The 22,318-nt window shown below is 41.8% G+C and overlaps 1 protein-coding gene across 4 annotated transcripts in view; it reads right to left on the reverse strand.

The window, feature by feature from the left end:
- Positions 1 to 22,318, reverse strand: part of LOC126480991 (galectin-4-like) — a 140,486-nt gene that overhangs the window by 32,585 nt on the left and 85,583 nt on the right. For 2 of the 4 annotated variants that reach the window (XM_050104430.1, XM_050104431.1), the window contains exon 6: positions 176 to 271. The exons of the other annotated variants lie outside the window; for them this stretch is intronic. In XM_050104430.1, coding sequence (XP_049960387.1) covers positions 176 to 271 — 96 coding nt within the window. The remainder of the gene's footprint in view (positions 1 to 175; positions 272 to 22,318) is intronic. 4 annotated transcript variants of the gene reach the window in all.

Here is a 22,318-nt window from a genome sequence, read left to right on the forward strand (position 1 = left end):
GGAAACATTGGAATGCAACAACATACCACACTAAACCCACATTAGAAGTAACTTCTGATTAGTGTGTGCCTATGGTGTTATTGTCTACCATGCTCCTTTTGCATCATATAAAGAACATTGTAGAAATTTACTTCTTTAACAGGCAAGTGAAGGGAAGAAATGAAGTGATACTCACAGTTCCAAGTGTTCCTGCAATAGCATACTTTGCTTTATCTAACAGCCCCCCTGAACTTTTATGTGCTGGGTATTGATTGTATCCAAGTGTTTGAGGCTGCAAGAAATCATTAAAAAGATAAAGCAAAGTTTTTCTCACAAAAATCTTTACAAGAATAAGTACTCCTGCAGTAATCAAAAATGTTAATACAACATAGAGAGTACAATAATTTTTTGTAACCCAAGTACAACCAAGGCCACAAAGTTCCTATCAGATTCTCATTAATACTGCATCATTTACAGTATATAAAGCGACCCCCCCCCCCCCCCCCCCCGCCCCCCGCGCACGCACACACACAGGCACGCACGCACACAGTGTTCCTTAGGGCTAATAGTGTTAAGCAGTTCATCTTAGATAGCTCAGAAAATGAAAGTGGATCAAGCTGAATTAAGAAATTTGCTTTGTAAAACCAAGTAAAGATCAACTGCACCCATCAGTTCCAAAACTAGTCAAACTATACAAGAATGGATTTTGTTGTCTGCAAATACAGGTTGAAAAGAAGTATATAATAAAGAAGTTGTTGTAACATTCCCAAACTGCTTAAGTTCAAAGTTTTTTTAATCTGTGTGGTTACATTAAGGACAATATCAGTGGTGTAAGTAATGACTGAAGGTAGTCTCAAACTCAACAAACATCATTTACAGAATTTTATAGGAGGGGTATTTTTTTTTTTAGAAACTAAGTATTGTTGACACAAAAAATTTCAAAAATGTAATACTGGTCATCCATGTAGATAGAGTCTGATGAAGGAATAGCTGAAGTTCATCATTATCTCCTTCATTAAAGAAAAAAGTTAGAAATTACAAATTTTTTCAGAACTCGACATAACCACATTTTTCTTTAGTGCTAAGAATACTTTCACAATTTTATTTGTATCTTTGAAACAGTTGAGTAATTTAAAATTTATGAGCTCTTTTTATGTAGAAATTGATGTTCTTTAACTTTCATGAATGACATTTTTCAGTTGGAGTAGCCGTTTTTGAGTTACAGGTGTTGGAACATGGGCATAACTTACTTTTCTGCCAAATCGGCAATATACTTTTCTTGAAGCAATAGTCTACAGCTGTCAAGTACTTTAAATATTGCATTGCAAACCACCATCTGCATCAACACAACTTTATTGCCAGATTATATGATATGATTATATGATAATGAAATTATATGATAATGAAATTGAAATACAATGAAATCCCACTTTTACACTTCTCAACAGACTTTAAAAAATGGTGTAAAATGCGGGTAAATGTAAAATGTGGGAAAAAAAACATTTTAAGTGGGAAAAGTTACATATAGGAGCCTCCTTTGCATTTTTGAACTTTCTGTATGATATACACTCCTGGAAATGGAAAAAAGAACACATTGACACCGATGTGTCAGACCCACCATACTTGCTCCGGACACTGCGAGAGGGCTGTACAAGCAATGATCACACGCACGGCACAGCGGACACACCAGGAACCGCGGTGTTGGCCGTCGAATGGCGCTAGCTGCGCAGCATTTGTGCACCGCCGCCGTCAGTGTCAGCCAGTTTGCCGTGGCATACGGAGCTCCATCGCAGTCTTTAACACTGGTAGCATGCCGCGACAGCGTGGACGTGAACCGTATGTGCAGTTGACGGACTTTGAGCGAGGGCGTATAGTGGGCATGCGGGAGGCCGGGTGGACGTACCGCCGAATTGCTCAACACGTGGGGCGTGAGGTCTCCACAGTACATCGATGTTGTCGCCAGTGGTCGGCGGAAGGTGCACGTGCCCGTCGACCTGGGACCGGACCGCAGCGACGCACGGATGCACGCCAAGACCGTAGGATCCTACGCAGTGCCGTAGGGGACCGCACCGCCACTTCCCAGCAAATTAGGGACACTGTTGCTCCTGGGGTATCGGCAAGGACCATTCGCAACCGTCTCCATGAAGCTGGGCTACGGTCCCGCACACCGTTAGGCCGTCTTCCGCTCACGCCCCAACATCGTGCAGCCCGCCTCCAGTGGTGTCGCGACAGGCGTGAATGGAGGGACGAATGGAGACGTGTCGTCTTCAGCGATGAGAGTCGCTTCTGCCTTGGTGCCAATGATGGTCGTATGCGTGTTTGGCGCCGTGCAGGTGAGCGCCACAATCAGGACTGCATACGACCGAGGCACACAGGGCCAACACCCGGCATCATGGTGTGGGGAGCGATCTCCTACACTGGCCGTACACCACTGGTGCACTGAATAGTGCACGGTACATCCAAACCGTCATCGAACCCATCGTTCTACCATTCCTAGACCGGCAAGGGAACTTGCTGTTCCAACAGGACAATGCACGTCCGCATGTATCCCGTGCCACCCAACGTGCTCTAGAAGGTGTAAGTCAACTACCCTGGCCAGCAAGATCTCCGGATCTGTCCCCCATTGAGCATGTCTGGGACTGGATGAAGCGTCGTCTCACGCGGTCTGCACGTCCAGCACGAACGCTGGTCCAACTGAGGCGCCAGGTGGAAATGGCATGGCAAGCCGTTCCACAGGACTACATCCAGCATCTCTACGATCGTCTCCATGGGAGAATAGCAGCTTGCATTGCTGCGAAAGGTGGATATACACTGTACTAGTGCCGACATTGTGCATGCTCTGTTGCCTGTGTCTATGTGCCTGTGGTTCTGTCAGTGTGATCATGTGATGTATCTGACCCCAGGAATGTGTCAATAAAGTTTCCCCTTCCTGGGACAATGAATTCACGGTGTTCTTATTTCAATTTCCAGGAGTGTATTTATAGGCTATAATACGTATCAAAATCCTTGCCAGGCACTTGTTTATTATCTGATAAAGATTTAGTATCTGATAAAAACTGCTGGTGTAACTGGAACTGGTAACTGTCTGGGAAGTAGAAATGTTTCGCTTAATTTCATACATTATCAGTGTTGTTGGAAAGCCTGCAGCCGTCACTGATTATTTAAATAAAGAAACACTGCACCCAGTTATGCATTTTTTCATGCTTAGCACGACACATTTCAAGGAGTTTTTCCTGTTGTCAAGAACAAATATTTATGTAAGTATTTTGTATGCTGTTTGCATGTGTGTTGTTCTGCGTCTTCTGCACTGTAGTCATCTTTATGAGGTTACCTGGTACTGTCCCTCCTAAATTACGTAGAAAACCACACATATGCAAACTATCACTCACACTGTAGCAGCCTGGATCTGGGGTGAAGGGTTGTCTGCCTTGGGCAGTAATTTCAAGGTGTGCCAAATTCATATTCTTGAAGAAAAAACCTTGTTTCACAAAGCGCCTAGCATCCAGCACACACTGGTCTATTGATTATTCATATGATTTCGAAACGCAACCCATGAATCTTAAGTTTCCCACAGACAAAAGCGGATGGGCGTTATATGAGCTGAGCCGAATAAACCCGAACACTAAAAATTTTTACCAGATCACTACACTACTGTCTTACAGTCCTCAGTTAGCAGCCGCTTACCTGTATTCTAGGAATAGCATGGAAAACGCATTGTACGAGCACATAACAACTCCTAATCAGAGAATAAATGCAGAATAACTGAACCAGTGATTCTGGAACAGTAAGTGAAGTACACCAGACAATAAGTTTTGATAATAGTAGGAAGAGTCACAGAATTAGTGATGACAAGATTCTTTGTTAGAACGAGGAAGGAAAAGGGACAGGGACATTATGCAAATTTTATGGAAGAATATGAAGATTCCAAATTTATATAAAAATTTTGTACTACTACTACTTCTCAATCTCATGCTTAAGAAACTGGAGCTTATGAATGAAATATGGAACTATTTTCTAACATAAAACACTTAGTTTGTAGCAGGCCTAATAGGCAACTGATATTGGTACTTCGTGAATTATATTCTGTCATGTTGTTTATATAAATGAGGTACATAAAAATGATCATTTGTACCAAAACGGTCTCGCTTATTTGGCATGTGTTACAATTGCTCAAAATTATAAAGGCCTATTTCACTTTATCTAACAGATAGTGACAAAATAAACATAATCAAACCAAGAAACCACATCACTCTGGGTACTATTCATATTAACAGCTTTTTCAGTATTAGACAATGACATTTTCATTTTTCATGTAGCAAAACATTGGATGAACTTTGATGAGTTAACAGATTCTTTTGCAGAAAGGAAAACTGTAGCAAGATTAGAGAGAAAAAAATGCTGGTATGCAAGGATTGTAGAAATGTATACTGTCCTGCTTGTCTCGCCTTTACCGGTTTCATGTTTTCTATATTTAATTTTATGTCACACAAGAGTGAGAGTTATTAGCAGATAGGCAATAAAGAGTGCAAATTATCTGAAGAGTTGTTATTCTCCAGGTTGCAAATAATCCCACCCAGTATTAATCATGAGATTTCTTTTTTTAAGCAGGGTTGGACTTCAAACCTGCCCATTCACAGTATGAGAGGCACCACAGGACATTTTAATTTCCACTGGCCTGAATATAGACTTGATGGCCCCCATTACAAAATATACATGTTTGAATACCACAGTGCGAAATACAGTGACATGCAATAGAAGAATGCTGTGTGAAGAGGCATGGCACTGCAGTTTAGCACACTTTAAGACTGCGAAACATGCCTTGATAATAAATTCTCTAAAGGCGTCTTGTGAAGAATGAAAAAATAATTATGTAATTTGAGCTGTGTTTAAACTAAAAACATTTGATTAACACAAAGTCAGCAAAGTTATCAACTATCGCTATTAGCAGCCAAACGACGAAACACTCTAAATACTGATCAACAAAGGTGTCATGATGATCTCAACAATCACAAAGATACACATGCGCCAATACAATTTAGAAATGATTGTTATCCGTTCGAGGTGGGCACACTGTCGCTCACCCATTAGAACCTGTGGGTACTTAATACGATGGAACCACACTACACAGAAACTCTCTCAAACAATATTAACATTAGCTTTACTGATCACAGCCACAGGAGACGGTGAAGAATACATGGCTTGTTCGAAATTGAAAATAAATTAACATGAAGGGAACAAAACATCAGAGTTATCTCGTAATTATGCACCAACAGCATTGAAGATACAAGAAAACAAAATCAAAGAATAACAGAATCAAAACAAACATATATAAAACACAGCACATCTGGTGGCTGGCATGAAATGTTTGACGATGCAATTGTTTTTAAACATATGCATAGGTTTACGACATATGCTGTACAACACTATGTAACTGCGCAAAGTTGCCACATCAGCCCTATGGTGGAAGCAAGTGTTATTCCAAATAGGGGCTGGAAAGTGGATGCAGCGACCAGATCTTGAAGTATGTGTTGGTAGGTCTGCTGCTGTTGTAATCTGCACCGGCAGCTGTGAAGGCAGTGATGAGGCGATTGTTGGCTGAGGCCGTGGTCTTGGAAACGTGGGCATTTTGCTTCTTGGAAAGCTGGTTTAACCCTGTCTATAGTAACAGTGATCGTCTTTCTGTTAGTTGAAATGTCAATTGTCTTGTCTCCTCTTGTGACTACATGATAGAGACCTGCGTATGGCAGCTGCAACGGCAGTTTGATGCCCACTGTACATCATTTCCCCCAAAGAAGTGTCTAGATCAGATCTGAAAATGTTTCTGAGTTTGAATAGTACCATGGGAAGCCTTGGTCTACTTAGAGCTGTGGCACATTACTGCTGTCTTAAATGAGTGATGCCATCTCTCAATCATCCCCTTACTTGGCTGGGTGATAGCTTGTCGTTTTGTAATCAGTTGTGCCACAAAACTTCGTGAGTTGTCTGAACAGGCCGGATTCAAATTGTAGTCCTCTGTCTGTTGTGATGCGTATCAGACAGCTAAAGGGTGACACCCAATACAACACAAAAGTGAGAGCCAGAGTTTCTGCTGTAACATTATCCACCAGTACAGCTTTGAGCCAGTGGGTGTAAGGATTTAAAACTGACTGTCAAACGATGGCAATGGACCAATGATGTTGATGTGGAAGTGACTGAAATGGGCCATCATAATCGTTAAGTTCCCTATTGCTGCTTGCATGTGGCGGTGTATATTGCTGCATTGGCTTTTAAGACAACACCTCACCCATTTGAGGCAGTCTTTCTGTATACCTGGCCCCACATAATGATTTGCCACTACATAGGTTGTTGATTGAATATCAGGGTGGCACAAGTCGTGTAGCATTTTAAAGATGTTGCTTCTGAAGGTAAATGGAAGGAACTGCTGCAGTTTTGGCATTGCCATGTTACAAAACAGCTCTATTTTGACTAAGCTGCAGATCCATCACCAATGTTCCTGCTGAAAACAGTACTTGTAGTTCTTGATATGATTGTTGAGCAGCAGCAAGTTTGGCATAATCGATCATGCTAGTAATGCTTGTGACCTAAAACAAACAATCAGCCACCACACTGTCGATGCCAGAGATGTGCTGAATGTCCATGCTGAATTGTGAGACAAACATTAGCTGACTGCGTTGCCTAGATGAACAGTTTCTACTGTTCTGGTGAAAGGCGTTAAGTTAGAGGTTTGTGATTGGTGTAGATAAAAAAGTCTCTCTCTTCCACGTGAGGTTTGACATATCTGATGGACTCGTAAATGGTCAAAAGTTCTCTGTCATAGGCGCTCCACAGCTTTTGTGAGTGCAATAACTTGCGCGATAAAAATGCAAGTGGTTGCCGTGTGCCACTATATTGTTGTTGCAAATGTTGCATCCATTGCCATCTGGCTAGCGTCGCCCACTAGGGCTCAGGATGCACCAGTAGTGCGGCATAAGCAATGCTCTTTCTGGTCGCTTCAAATGCTACACACATGCTATCAGTCCATGTTATAGCAGAGTTACCTTTGTTCTTTGGGCCAGTGAGTTCTGCAATTAATGGTTTCTTGTAAGTCAGCAGAGTGTGTTAAGTGACGACAATAAAAATTTAGCATACCAAGAAATTGACGTAATTCCTTGGCCATATTAGGGCGTGAAATCTGTAAGATGGCTTTCACCTTCCCTGGCAGTGGTAGCGATCCTGCTGCTGTTATTCTACACCCTAGGATATCCACTTGGAGCAGGCCAAAACTCTTTAAACACTGCCGTTAAATGCTGCTGATGTTGCTTTAAAAAAAAAAAAAAAAATCGTCCAGTTACGCGAAAGCAAAAGTTAAGCCCTGTAGCACTGAGTCAATGAAGTGTTGCCATGATTGAGCAGCGTTCATGTGTCCGAAAGTCATAAACTTGCCCTCAAACAGGCCAAAAGGATTGATGACTGCTGTCTTGGAATGTCTCATTCAGCTACAGGGATCTGTGTGTATGCTTTTGCACAATCCAGGATGCTAAAAATAACTGCACCACTCAATGCATAGTAATGTCACACAACAACAGCACTAGGCATCTGTCTGGTATTGACCTGGTATTCAGGGCTCCCTGGTCAAATGCCACTATCCACCATCCTTTATTGGGACCAAATGTATTGGTGAGGACCACATTATACCTTCATGAATCATTCTGTCAAACTATTCTTTCGCAATTTTAAGACAATCTGGAGCCAAACATCGTGGTCTGCAAGATGTGGGAGGACCATCAGTTGTCTCTATATAGTGGACAGTGTCATACCTTGCATTCTTAGGCACTCTAGGGTGTCATGTCAAAGACAGAAATCCATTCAGCAGCTCCATGTACTTGCCGTCTGCCACCTGTATTACTTTGGCAATATGAACAGCTGCATTCCACCAAAATCTGGATGCGTTAAACCTGTGGTGTCATCAACTGGGCATTGAGGACTTCATATACAGCAACAGACTGTAATGGGTGAGGAAATTGGCTCCAATGAGAGGTTTGGCGAATGTCTGCAACAGTAAAATCCCACATGAAGGCTCGTCGTAAGCCCAGGTCTAGTTCCAGGTGCAGAGTGCTGTATGTTGTTATGAGTGAGTTGTTTGCAGCAGTCAAACACAATAGAATGGGTGGTTCGCTTCCTGTGCAACATAGTCCGTGGACAAATGGACAGATTGGACTTCATGTCTATTCAATATTTCCAGCTGGACCCCTGATCAATAACAAACAAGCTCAGAGACACTGACTGACAATTGGAGGAGGCGCCTACTTCCGACTGCCATTGCCATTTGGGTAAGTGCTGGGGGCTGCGCATCTGCATGCTTGCTCCCTGAATTTCTGGTTTTACCAGCAGATAGCTTGCTACTCAGCTTCAGCTGCAGAAGAGGTCGTAGGTGACCCACTGCACGAGCATCGACAATATTGGTTCATCTTCTGCCATGCTAAGGTAACAGTTTGCCGATCTGTTCTGTCAATAGATCTGCCATTGCTGCCAAGGTGTCGTAATCTGCATGTGAAACACTTGATGTCGCTCTCGCATGAAGTGCAGTGACTGCGCTGATATGAGCCGGTGTTATCACGTTCTGCATTTTATCTGCCAACTCCGCTACTTCCTCCAAGGGTGTGTCAAACTGTGACATTACAATTGCTTCGACAGGCGGTGACAAACAGCTGCTCCATATTGAACGCATTAAGCTGTCTGCAACATTTTCCATGTCTACTTTGCTTCTTTGGTGCCACAAGTACTGCAAAGGCTTTATGTATCCAATACCTTCCTAAGTGAGAATCTGATGGATTTGGTCTTCTTGCAATGCCGACACTTGCCGGATGAATTCTGCTTTAAGCCAGTCACAGGAGTTAGCCTCTGGTGGCGAGGTAATTATATCTTGCACTTCCGTGGTGTACTGGTGATCTAATTGGCTTACTACAAGTGCAGACTAGGTAGTGCCTGTCAAAATTCCAGAACAGAAAAAACCTGGCCTCCATCTGCGCAAACCACAAAACTGAACAGTGTGGCCAGAAAGGTGCTAGTCTTAAAACCAATCGTGACACAGCGGGGTTCACATCAGTCATTTTGGAAATCTGTTCTATAAGTGCTCATTAATCCACTGATACTATGCAGGTAAATCAGGTATGCAGGTAAATCACCACTTTGTCGATAAGACTGGGCAGACTGTCATTTGACCATTATAATCTGCATGTACTTAATACGACAAACCCACACTATACAAAAGTACCCTCCAAGAATATTAACATTGGCTTTATTGATCACAGCCACAGGAGATGGTGAGGAATATGTGGCTTGTTCAATCATTCCGAGCTTGCAACTGAAAATAATTTAACATGCAGTGAACAAAACATTGGAGTTCTCTCTTAACTATGCACGAACTAACTAGCAGCATGGAAGATACAAGAAAATAAAAAGCATAATCAAAGAATAACAAAACCAAAACACACACACATAAAATACAGTGCCCCTGGTGTCTGGCGCGCGGTGTATGGCGGTGCGATTGTTTCTAAACACACGCATATTACACACATGATACACCACTACATAACTGCATGATGTTGCTGCAGTTGTCATTGGTCATGATATCTTTATTCAAATGAACCTAGTTACTCCCATCAGCCACCACACCGAGTAGAGCTTGGCAGCGGCAGGAGATATGGCACAAATTGTCCATGCTTTATCCATTTACTAGTTCAGATCTGCTAAGTAGAGCGCCCTGATGTCAAGAAATTTATCCACAGAGATATATGGGCTCTGTAACAAATTTGTGATGTCAAACTAGTCGGCTTGTCAGCCACACTTTGCGAATGCTCAGCTCCATGCAGGGCACATGAGAAATAAATATTTAATTGAAAAGGTACCCACTAAAGGTCTTAATTTTGTCAAGTGCTATCGAGAACTTGCACACACTTAAAAACACAGTCAAGAATTATTAAACTCATCTGAAATAGTTACTCGCTCCCCGCTGGAGACGGCTGCTGGCACTCTTAAGATGAACAGTGTCACGTGCTGTGACATACATGCCATGGCCTGTCTTTCTCGTGTAAACAAAATTATGTTGGCATGGCCAACACCATGCCAGCATCATTTTATGTCAATTACATCAGTTTTTCTCATCGAACATTTTTTCATAAAGTGTAAATTGCAGAAGAATTATAAATATCTGAATGCAAAATTGGGTGCGAATTAACATTGAGAACATAGCAAATTTGACAGGAGCAATAAAAAATATCGTAAATGGTGGGAAATCATTAATTCCGGGAACATAATGGCGTGGTTGTACTGTATATCAAGTGTGTGATTGTGATCTTTTGACATAAGTTTCTGTAATGCTTAGCAAATATTGTGTGAGCCAAGACAGAGGCAAGTCTTTGTGAGCCAAGTTTATAGTGAAGTGTCATTGTACTGATACGCGTGTGTAAATCGCCAATGTCCAGCTTTCCATTCAGTGATGATGGTTTTATGAACCAAAGTCAGTAGAGGAATAAAGCTGTGCTGTTACAACTGGTTGTTTGTAATGCATTATTTCACATGATAAATGTTGCGACAGTGCCACGACATTTTAACAGTGCCGCCACGTCAGTACGCGCAAACGGCGATAGAGGCGCTCCGCAACTCGGGTGTGCGCGGGAGCGCCACCTAGATACGAACGGCGCCGGCCGCATGTCACGGCACGGCAGTCGAATGACCGATACGGAGTTGGGAGCATGTAACCAGCTATTGTTTCTACGTTTGTATATCCACGCAATTGATTAGTGATTAAAGGTTAGAACACTTTTTGGCGACGAGGTCGGATATTTTTTTTTACTGCATTGTGGATTGTGTGTTCGTGTCGGAGCAGACATGGAACAGCTTATGCAAGCGCTCATTGAACAACAAACACAGCTGACAGCTGCTATTCAGGCGTTGTTGACGTTGCTTACTCATCGTCTGTCTTCCTCTTCTCCATCTCCGTTCCGTCCTTACGACGAGGCCGCTGAAGACTGGGAGGATTATGAGAAGTGTTTGCGGCAACACTTCTTGGCTTTCGGCGTTGTCGACGCTCCTATGTGTAAGTCGTTATTTCTATCTTGGATTTCCCCACGGATCTATCAGCTGCTATCTCAATTAGCCCTGCTGCGGGAACCTGCCTCTCTGTCCTTCCAAGAAATGTGTGACTTATTGTCTAACTATTACCGAAAAACCACCCACGTCGTTGCCGCCCGCGTGGCGTTCTACCGGTGTCGTAAACAGCCCCATCAATCTTACCGGGCTTGGGCGGCGGAACTACACGGTCTGAGTAGGAAATGTCAGTTTGTCACAGACACTCATCATGAATCTTATGCTGATTCAATGGTTAGGGATACTATTCTACGGCTTGTTCCTGATAAAGAAGTTAGGCAACGTGTCTTACAACTGCCAAACCCGTCGTTGTCAGAAGTTCTAAGCATCGCTCAATCCTTTGAAGTGTCTCACGCTGCTAGTGCGCAAATAGACGCGTGGTGTGATGTAGGCACTATACAGACCACTTTCGACATGGACAATTTGCCTGTTTCCCAGGGGACCGACGATGTGGCGGCGGTTCACTCGCGTCAACAACGTCGCGTTGGGCCACCACGCTCGCAGCGAAAACAGCAACCACAGAAGCAGGTTCGTTCCGCACTTCCTTCTTGTCCACGTTGTTTCGTACAGCATGACAGGGCCGTGTGTCCAAAATGTTGGGCCACATGTAATTCATGTAGGAAAAAAGGCCACATTGCTTCTGTGTGTCAGTCCCCTAAAGTTCCTGTTGACAAGGACGAGGCATCGGACATGGATGTTAACTGTGTGCTTTCTCAAACAAATAAGTTGTTTGTTACTGCTCGTGTTCTGGATAAAGACATTCGCATGCAAGTGGACACTGGCTCTGCAATAACTCTCATTAATTCTCGCACGTATTTGGAGTTGGGCTCCCCTCCCTTGTCTCCAGTTACGCGAAATATGAGAACTTATAATAAACAGAAAATTCCTATCGTTGGCCAGTTTGATGCTTCCACTGCCTACAAGTCTGTTGTTAGGCCCCTCACATTTTATGTGGTCAATCATGCAGGCACTGAAAACCTATTCGGTTATGATGCTTTCCAGTTGTTCGGGTTCTCCATTGATGATGAGGTGCACCTCATATCTGAGGATATCCCGAATCAACAGCTGGATGGATTGTGTTCTGAATTCTCGTCCGTGTTCTCTGCTTGTCTGGGTCATGCCAAGGATTTTGAAGCCCACATTACTCTTAAACCTACAGCTCGCCCTAAGTTTTTCCAGGCACGCCCTATTCTGGTGGCGTTGCGTGCACCTGTCAAGGCCGAGATAGACAGGTTAACAGCTACAGGGATTCTCCTTCCTGTTACCTCCAGCGAATGGGCATCGCCAATCGTGGTGGCTTCTAAACCAAACGGGAGTCTGCGATTGTGTGGTGATTTTAAAGCCACGGTCAACGCTCAGAGCCTCATTGACACTTACCCTCTTCCCCGTCCTGAGGAGTTATTTACCAAGCTCGCTGGGGGCCAGTTCTTTTCCAAACTTGACTTATCGGAGGCGTACCATCAGTTGCCGTTGGATGCGTCTTCCAAGGAATTTCTCGTCATCAACACTCCTTGTGGGTTGTATCAGTACCAGCGGTTACTGTTTGGCGTCGCTAGCGCGCCGGCCATTTTTCAGTGGTTTTTGGAACAGCTCACGGTTTCCGTTCCCGGCTGTATAAACTATCTGGATGACACTGTTGTCACGGGGGCCTCCACTGAGGAGCACCTTCGCAATTTGCGTTCACTGTTTCGGGTTCTGCATTCGGCTGGGTTGAAGTGCAATCTGGACAAGTCACAGTTCTTCCAAACCTCCATTGTGTATCTTGGTTTCCACTTGTCCCGTGAGGGTATACGTCCTCTACGTCAGCACGTTGCGGCCATTACCGCTCTACCCCGGCCGTCTACGGTCCAAGAACTTCAGGCGTTTCTAGGCAAGATTGCTTATTATCATAAATTCATTTCATCCACGGTGGCGGTAGCTCATCCTCTGCATCAGCTGTTACGCAAAAACGTTCCTTTCCATTGGTCCGACGAGTGTGAGCAGGCTTTTGTCCACCTGAAGGCTCATTTGCAGTCGGCGCCTTGTCCTGCCACATTCCGTCTGGGTCAGCACTTGGTTCTGGCGACTGACGCGTCACAGTATGGCCTAGGGGCTGTTCTCGCCCATCGGTATGAGGATGGGTCAGAACGACCCATCGACTATGCTTCCAAGACCCTCAACGATGCGCAACGGCGTTATTCTCAAATCGAAAAGGAGGCGCTCGCTATGATTTATGCTCTAAAAAAGTTCAGCATTTTTTTTGTATGGTTCTAAGTTTCACCTCATCACCGACCACAAGCCGCTGGTCTCTCTGTTCAACCCATCGGCGTCGCTTCCAGATAAGGCAGCTCACCGCCTGCAACGTTGAGCCTTATACTTGTCTCGTTTTCACTAGGAGATTCACTATCGCCCCACGGCCCAGCACGCCAACGCTGACGCGTTGTCGCGTTTGCCGATGGGCCCCGACCCGGTTTTCGATCGAGATGAACTACTCTGTTTTCACATTGAAGAGGAAGAACGTCGTGCGGTCAAGGGTTTTCCACTTACAGGTTCGCAGGTCGCGTCGGCTACTGCGCGGGACCCGGTCCTGCGTCAGGTGATCGGTTTTATTCAACAGGGTTGGCCGGACAGGACCAAGGGCCGGGCATCGGATCCCCTTCGCAACTACCATGCCTTGCGCCTTCGTCTGTCTTTTCGTGATGGTGTTGTTCTTCTGGCCACGGATGGCGCATCTCCATGGGTCGTGGTGCCAGCCTCTCTTCGCAAAGATGTTCTCAAACTGTTGCATGAAGGCCATTGGGGGATTTCTCGGACCAAGTCCCTGGCCCGCAGGCATGTTTATTGGCCCGGTATTGATTCAGACATCGCCCATATGGTCGCTGCATGTGGTCAGTGTGCTCAACAACTGTCTTCACCCCGTACAATGCCCTCTCCGTGGCCTGATCTGGCACAGCCATGGGAACGGGTGCACGCTGACTTTGCCGGCACCTTCCTCGGCACTTATTTTTTTTTTTCAAGGGGGTAAAAGTGTTGTGACAGTGACATGACATTTTAACAGTGCCGCCATGTCAGTACGCGCAAACGGCGATAGAGGCGCTCCGTTATTTGGGTGTGCGCGGGAGCGCCACTTAGATACGAACGGCACCGGCCGCATATCACGGCACGGCAGTCGAATGACCGATACGGAGTTGGGAGCATGTAACCAGCTATTGTTTCTATGTTTGTATATCCACACAATTGATTAGTGATTAAAGGTTAGAACAATAAAAAGTGCTGATCATTGATGATCAATAGTGGTAAAACAGCTGAACCAATTTTAACTCTTACGTAGATCATTCTATTCAAAATTTTATGCTCTTTCATTCTGGTGTCTTGGAAATTTTCTGCAGGATGTATTGTTTTAAGGTTACAAGTAAAAAACTGAAAAAGAAAATCTAAAAATTTCATGCTTTTTCAGTCCTCAAAAGTTTAACACAAGACAGACAACTCATTTAACTCTTCTTTGGGGTGCCTAACATGGATTAAAGTCATTTCCAATTAGTGCATATTTATTTGCCAGAAAAAGTCTAATGAATCTACAGTAATCATAGTAAAAAATCATCATGTTCAACTTTTATTTTATTCATATACAGCCTCTCTCTAAAACAAATAAGACCACTGAAACACAAATGTCCTGCTTTGCACGTTGTTTCAATACGGTTACAGATTTTATTCAGATCTTCATCTGCGGGTGCAATCATGCACTTCTCATTCTTTTGATGTTGATGAATCCTGCTTTATCTGCTTTTCACCTTCTGAACTGTTCTGGAATATTCTGAATCTTCTAACAACCTATTAATGAATTTCCAACAAGAGCTTACTGCAGCAGCTACCAATCTTTCAGCAAAACAGTGGCTGAACATAAAGGAGAATTAAGCAGAACAATGTATACTGTGCCCAACAAAAGCTTGGGAAGAGTTGGCTTATCTTTGAGGATGTTGTGCGACTGCCTGACAATTAACACAGGCAAGTGTAAAGGCTATTAAATTTAACTTTTAAATTTTATGTTCCAAGTTTCAACCATGTAGTGTATAAGGACTAGTCAAGTTTTGTAGCATCCTGAAACAATGAAGATATTGGGTTATGTGAAAATTAGCTATATTCAGGCACATTTTAATTTGGCAAATATTCAGTTTTGTCATGTTTTTTCCCCCCCACTGTGAGAGGCTTGTATTAATGTACTAGAATCCATTAGAGAATGCATTTTAAAAATAAGAAAATTTGTTTAGTTTTGTTGAAACAGTGCTCAATTGTTCCCATAAGAATTTGAGCTTATTTGTAATTAATGTGGAAAATTTTAAAGGCAGTTCATGTACACTTAGCATCTGAATAAGCAAGAGAAATTTAAGCTACTTGCAATGAAGAGTTAAGTACAGTATATTGAGTCCAGCAGCAGCAAATCCTGGCTGAAAATATTTTACAAAAATGTTCTCTAGATTTCAAAACAATAACTACACAATTTATGGTAAACATTCCACAGCGAACGACTCCCACCCCTTTGCATTTTTTTCATTGTTTATGTACGCTATAAGTACTTAATGTGCTTAACGTGCATCAAAATATTCTTCAGAAACTTGTCTATTACCTAACATATGTTTTCTGAATTTGTACTTAAGTTTTATTATTGTAGCAAAAAAATGTGTAAAACATAGCAAAGTGTGTTAAATGTTCTTCAAATCTAGACATCAGATCAATCTGTTACCATAAGCCTTATTTCACATTTATATTTGTTTGTTTTGCCAACTCATAATCGAATTATCACCTTCCAAGGAAACCTACACAATTGATAAGCGTCACCACAACCAAAATTTTTGGTAGTGCTGTGGTGTGGGAGGGGGTGCGCACTATCATACGCTAGCCCAATTTGTACTACATTAACTACCAACTATGTGCTTAAACTACTACGATAACCGTATGCGCATTGATGAACAGAAATAAAAAGTACAAATAAGTTGATTAGTAACATCATTTTAATTGACTAATGGCTACTGTGAAGATTTACCGGGAATAATATACAGCTCGGATTGCACATTAAACTGGAGGTCCCCTTTTCTCAGCAGGATTACTGGAGTACATTAGGACATGCATGTTGCTGAAGTGGCATCCAATTGAAAGAATTACACCAAACTGCTAAGCCACACAAAAGTATTATTATTAGTGGTTAAGTACTGCTTTACGGTTTCAGAGTACTGGCTTTCATTCCCAATCAGTCCTATGATTTATTATTATCATTGCAATAATTGTCACTTATTTTGCCTTGGACAATGTTTGACAGCTGAATGCTGAATTCCACTGTGGTTCAAAATCAATGTTTAACTATAGGTTCCCATGGATATGGATTCTGGTTCAGTCTGTTCACAGGTCTAAGGAAGGCAAGAACCATGCCCTGCAAAATACTGTGTTGGTCAAACCAATGTTTCAGTTGATAACAACTCTATCGAAGCAAACAATGCAAATGATACCTCTGCCACTCTCTGTATCAGTCATTTCTTCAGTGTCGCATAACAGTGTCTTCAAATTCTGTGAGCTATTGAAACTTTTGCCCACACAGAAAGATGTCTTAATCCATGCCCAGTGATCTATAATAAACCAATGCAAGGTGATAATGAATTATCAGCTGCCAAAATGTGTGTTGCTTATAAAGGTAATTATAATAACACTACATATTGAAACAACTCTGCCTGAATACATCACTTTACTATCATGGTGTCCACTGTGGCAAGCAGAGTTCTGTGTTCATGAGCCTCAAGTGCTCAGAAATGTTTCTTTCATTTAGCTTATGGCTAACTGAATATTTGGATGTTTTTCGGCTTTGGAGAAATTACCCGAAAGAGTTTAAAAAGCTTTTTCCACTTATTTTCCTCAATCTTTACTAGGTAAAACATTTAATACTGCGGATCCACAATGTACGATTACTATCTGCATGATAATCAATTCTATAGATGGTTTACCATGTTAGCAAGAATGCCTTGTGTTAATTTACATCAACAATGAACCTGGTTCCGTTGGTCCAAGTTTAGTATTGTGCAACATATGGAATTTATTAACTACATTCATTTTCGAAATTGATATCAAAATTGATTGTTAGTCAGTGACATTTACACAGTTGAACCTTAGTCTCATTCTTACAACTAAAAGTCACAAATATTGCTTTATATGGCAATGCTTTACTGTACTTCACTGATAGAATCAAGAAATTAATACTAGTCTTGGAATGGTATGATTAAATGTTGCAGTATTGTTTCACTGATCACAAATGTGCTAGTAAAATATTTCAAGGAATTTGTGTGTCATATTCCAACACCTTTGTTTGACAAATAACTGTTTTGTGTAGGATGACGAGATCTATGAGCAGATGGACTGGTTCCAGAAAACCCACCACGTGCAGTGAATGCGAACATGTCTTAACGTATTCTACCAAATTCCGCACAGAATTGACCCATATTTGCTTTGGTATTTCATTTTAGTCACATTTTATGAAGATGCCAGGCATGTTTGGACATGTCGATGTGGTCCTTACTTTTGTGAGCTCTCATAACAACAGCAGAAAAATTAATAAAAGCATATGCTGAGCTGGCAAGTAAACCATTATATTTTATGCCTAAGTGCCTGATATATAACTAATAACATGTTGTAGGTAGATTACCAAAACAAAAATCTACACTGACCATGCCATGTTTCACTAGGTCTCCCTTTAAAATGTAGCAAGTTGGAACTACTTTCAAATGCAATTATTCTACCCCTATCACATAGTTAATTTTATATATATACACTATGTGATCAAAAGTATCCGGACACTGGCTGAAAATGACTTACAAGTTCGTGGCGTCCTCCATCGGTAATGCTGGAATTCGATATGTTGCAGGCCCACCCTTAGCCTTGATGACAGCTTCCACTCTTGCAGGTATATGTTTAATCAGGTGCTTGAAGGTTTCTTGGGGAATGGCAGCCCATTCTTCACACAGTGCTGCACTGAGGAGAGGTACTGATATCAGTTGGTGAGGCCTGGCACGAAGTCGACATTCCAAAACACCCTAAAGGTGTTCTATAGGATTCAGGTCAGGACTTTATGCAGGCCAGTCCATTACAGGGATGTTATTGTTATGTAACCGCTCCGCCACAGGCCCTCATTGTGAACAGGTGATCGATGGTGTTGAAAGATGCGATTACAATCCACAAATTGCTCTTCAACAGTGGGAAGCAAGAAGATGCTTAAAACATAAATGTAGGCCTGTGCTGTAATAGTGCCATGCAAAACAACAAGGGGTGCAAGCCCCCTCCATGAAAACATAACCACACCATAACTTTTCCAAGATGGTGCTGATAGAAGAGTGCTGTGACACATCTCGGTCCTCAAAAAAGGTTAAATTAAATAGTTCATCATGTACGGAATGTTCAAAATGTGTCATGAAAGGCATCTTTTGTGTGAAATGTAACTATTGGCTTCACGAAAAATGTGAATAATGGAATTTAAAACTCAAAAAGACCATTTTCCATGGTTGTGTCCACATTGTTTACATGTTGAGACGGCTGAACTCGCAAGTACTGTGAACTCAAAAGAAGAAATTATTAAATTGCTTTAAAGCGACATTGAAGTGCTGAAGGCAGAAATTTTAGCATTGAAACAAGAAAATTTTGAACTAGTTACTGAAAGAAAATCCTGTGTGTGTAGGAATCAGCCCATTACTGAACAAAGTGGCAAAAATCCGCTGATGTGTAATACAGCAAATAATATGACAGAGAACTCCGTCAGTGAAACAAGTGACAAGTATAAATGGAAAATGGTTTCCTATAATAAGGACAAATGTAAAAGTGCAACGAACAAAGAAGATGACAAAAATGATTTTCTGTTAATGATTTTCTGTAAGATCAATGTTCGACCTGGAATTCGATTGCATCGACTCGACAAACATTTTAAGAATGTATTGTGCATGAAAAGAAACACGGGTGAAACTGGTAACAAAACTTTAAGTACCGACGATTACAGAGGTGTCTGAGTCCATGTGGGTACAAAACTCCATCCACAGTAACAGTGAGGAAGAAATCATGAATGAGACATGGAATCTGATTAGATCAGCGAAAACTGTATACCCAACATCCAGGCTGGTAATTAGTGGAATTATTCGCTGAAGATTGGTAAGTGATACTTACATCAACAGGATAAATGTAATATTAGGGAAGAGTGCAACAGACTTGGTGCAGTATTCATTGGCCCAAACAAGTTCTTAAATGATAAGTGTCTGGGGAAAGATGGCCTGTACTTGAATAGATTAGGCTCTGTGAACCATAGTAAAATGTTCACAGATGTGTGTAAAATCCTAAGAAGCAAGGGAAACTAATTATTCTGACAGGGGTAACAAAGAAATGACTCAAACTGAAAATAAAAAGTTTAGGTACCCAACAAAGGATGCACATGAAATAACCAAAAACAAAAATTATCTATTGATGCACTGGAATATAAGTGGCTTAGGGGCAGAACTACCAAATCGTAAATACTTAAAAATCACCGAACTAAAAATTCTGATTTTGGAATCTGTAAATATTAAAATAACCTGCCTAAACAAACACTGGTCAACAGAAGATTGTATAAAAGTATTAAAGATTATTAATAATTTTAAGGTAGCTGCTAGCTTTTGTAGAATAAGCAAATCTCGTGGAGGTTCCTGCATTCTTATCAATTCTTCTGTAAGTTATAAAGTAAGAACCAGTTTTAATTATTTAAATGAAGAGAGCGTGTTTGAAAGTTACTCTGTAGACTTAAGTGATCTGAACACACTGGTTATAGCAATCTACAGAATTCTTGGATGTGCGGTAACAAAAGTGTTCTTAGCCAATTTCGAATGCCTCCAAGAAAAACTCCAGGAAGAAAGTAAGAAAAAAGTTGTTGAAGCAGCAGACTTCAACTTAAATGTCTTAACTGAAAGTAATGATTACGCAAAATTTTGTGACTTAATTCAGAAATCTGGTTTCAAGCTAAACTTTTCTGAAGGCACTAGGGAAAACAGCAGATCAGCGACTGCATTGATAATATTATTACCAATTACAAATTTGACAATGGAAATAAGCACAAACTTGGGTATTTCAGATCACTCAGCTCTGTTTATTGAGCTCCCAAAAGCCTAATAACCTAAAGCCTCCAGAAGTGTATACAGGGTGGTCCATTGATCGTGACTGGGCCAAATATCTCACGAAATAAGCGTCAAACGAAAAAACTACGAAGAATGAAACTTGTCTAGCTTGAAGTGAGAAACCAAATGGCACTATGGTTGACTCACTAGGTGGTGCTGCCATAGGTCAAATGGATATCAACTGCGTTTTTAAAAAATAGGAACCCTCATTTTTTTATTACATATTCATGTAGTACGTAAAGAAATATGAATGTTTTAGCTGGACCACTTTTTCCGCTTTGTGATAGATGTCACTGAAATAGTCACAAACATATGGCTCACAATTCTAGATGAACAGTTGGTAACAGGTAAGTTTTTTAAATTAAAATACAGAACGTAGGTACGTTTGAACATTTTATTTCGGTTGTTCCAATGTGATACATGTACCTTTGTGAATTTATCATTTCTGAGAACGCATGCTGTTACAGCGTGATTACCTGTAAATACCACATTAATGCAAGAAATGCTCAAAATGATGTCCATTAACCTCAATGCATTTGGCAATACTTGTAATGACATTCCTCTCAACAGCGAGTAGTTCGCCCTCCATAAAGTTCGCACATGCATTGACAATGCGCTGACGCATGTTGTCAGGCGTTGTCGGTGGATCACGAAAGCAAATATCCTTCAGCTTTCCCCACAGAAAGAAATCCGGGGACGTCGGATCCGGTGAACGTGCGGGCCATGGCATGGTATTTCGACGACCATTCCACCTGTCATGAAATACGCTATTCAATACTGCTTCAACCACACGCGAGCTATGTGCTGAACATCCATCATGTTGGAAGTACATCGTCATTCTGTCATGCAGTGAAACATCTTGTAGTAACATTGGTAGAACATTACGTACGTAGAAATCAGCATACATTGCACCATTTAGATTGCCATCGGTAAAATGAGGGCCAATTATCCTTCCTCCCATAATGCCGCACCATACATTAACCAACCAAGGTCGCTGATGTTCCACTTGCCACAGCCATTGTGGATTTTCTGTTGCCCAATAGTGCATATATGCTGGTTTACGTTAAAGCTGTTGGTGAATGATGCTTCGTCGCTAAATAGAACGCGTGCAAAAAATCTGTCATCATCCTGTAATTTCTCTTGTGCCAAGTGGCAGAGCTGTACACGACGTTCAAAGTAGTCACCATGCAATTCCTGGTGCATAGAAATATGGTACAGGTGCAATCGATGTTGATGTAGCATTCTCAACACCAACATTTTTGATATTTCCGATTCTCACGCAATTTGTCTGCTACTGATGTGCGGATTAGCCGCGACAGCAGCTAAAAGACCTACTTGGGCATCATCATTAGTTGCAGGTCGTGGTTGACGTTTCACATGTGGCTGAATACTTCCAGTTTCCTTAAATAATGTAACTATCGGGCGAACGGTCCGAACACTTGAATGATGTCGTCCAGGATACCGAGCAGCATACATAACACATGTCCATTGGGCAATTTGATATCGACCTTTTCCGCAACTGGTAAATGGTTCATTTTAACATGGGTAATGTATCACGAAGCAATTACAGTCCACACTGGCGGAATGTTACATGATACCACGTACTTATACATTTGTGACTATTACAGCGCCATCTATCACAAAGCGAAGAAAGTGGTCCAGCTAAAACATTCACATATCGTTACGTACTACACGAATATGTGATAAAAAAATGGAGGTTCCTATTAAAAAAAAATGCAGTTGATATCCGTTTGACCTATGGCAGCGCCATCTAGCGGACCAACCATAGCGCCCTCTGGTTTCCCCCTTCAAGGTAAACGAGTTTCGTTCTTTGTAGTTTTTTCGTTTGATGCTTATTTCTTGAGATATTTGGCCTGGTCACTATCAATGGACCACCCTGTATAAAAAGGGATCTCAGTAAAAGTAAAATGGATTTATTCCGCAGAAAATTAAGTATAATAAGCTGGCCTGCTGACCACAATAGTTCAAGCTTGATAAACTATGACAAATTCTTAAATTATTTCTTAGAGGTATTTAATGAATCATTTCCTCGTAGATCTAAGCAG

This window comes from Schistocerca serialis, chromosome 5 (genome assembly GCF_023864345.2).
Source record: "Schistocerca serialis cubense isolate TAMUIC-IGC-003099 chromosome 5, iqSchSeri2.2, whole genome shotgun sequence".
NCBI lineage: Eukaryota > Metazoa > Arthropoda > Insecta > Orthoptera > Acrididae > Schistocerca > Schistocerca serialis.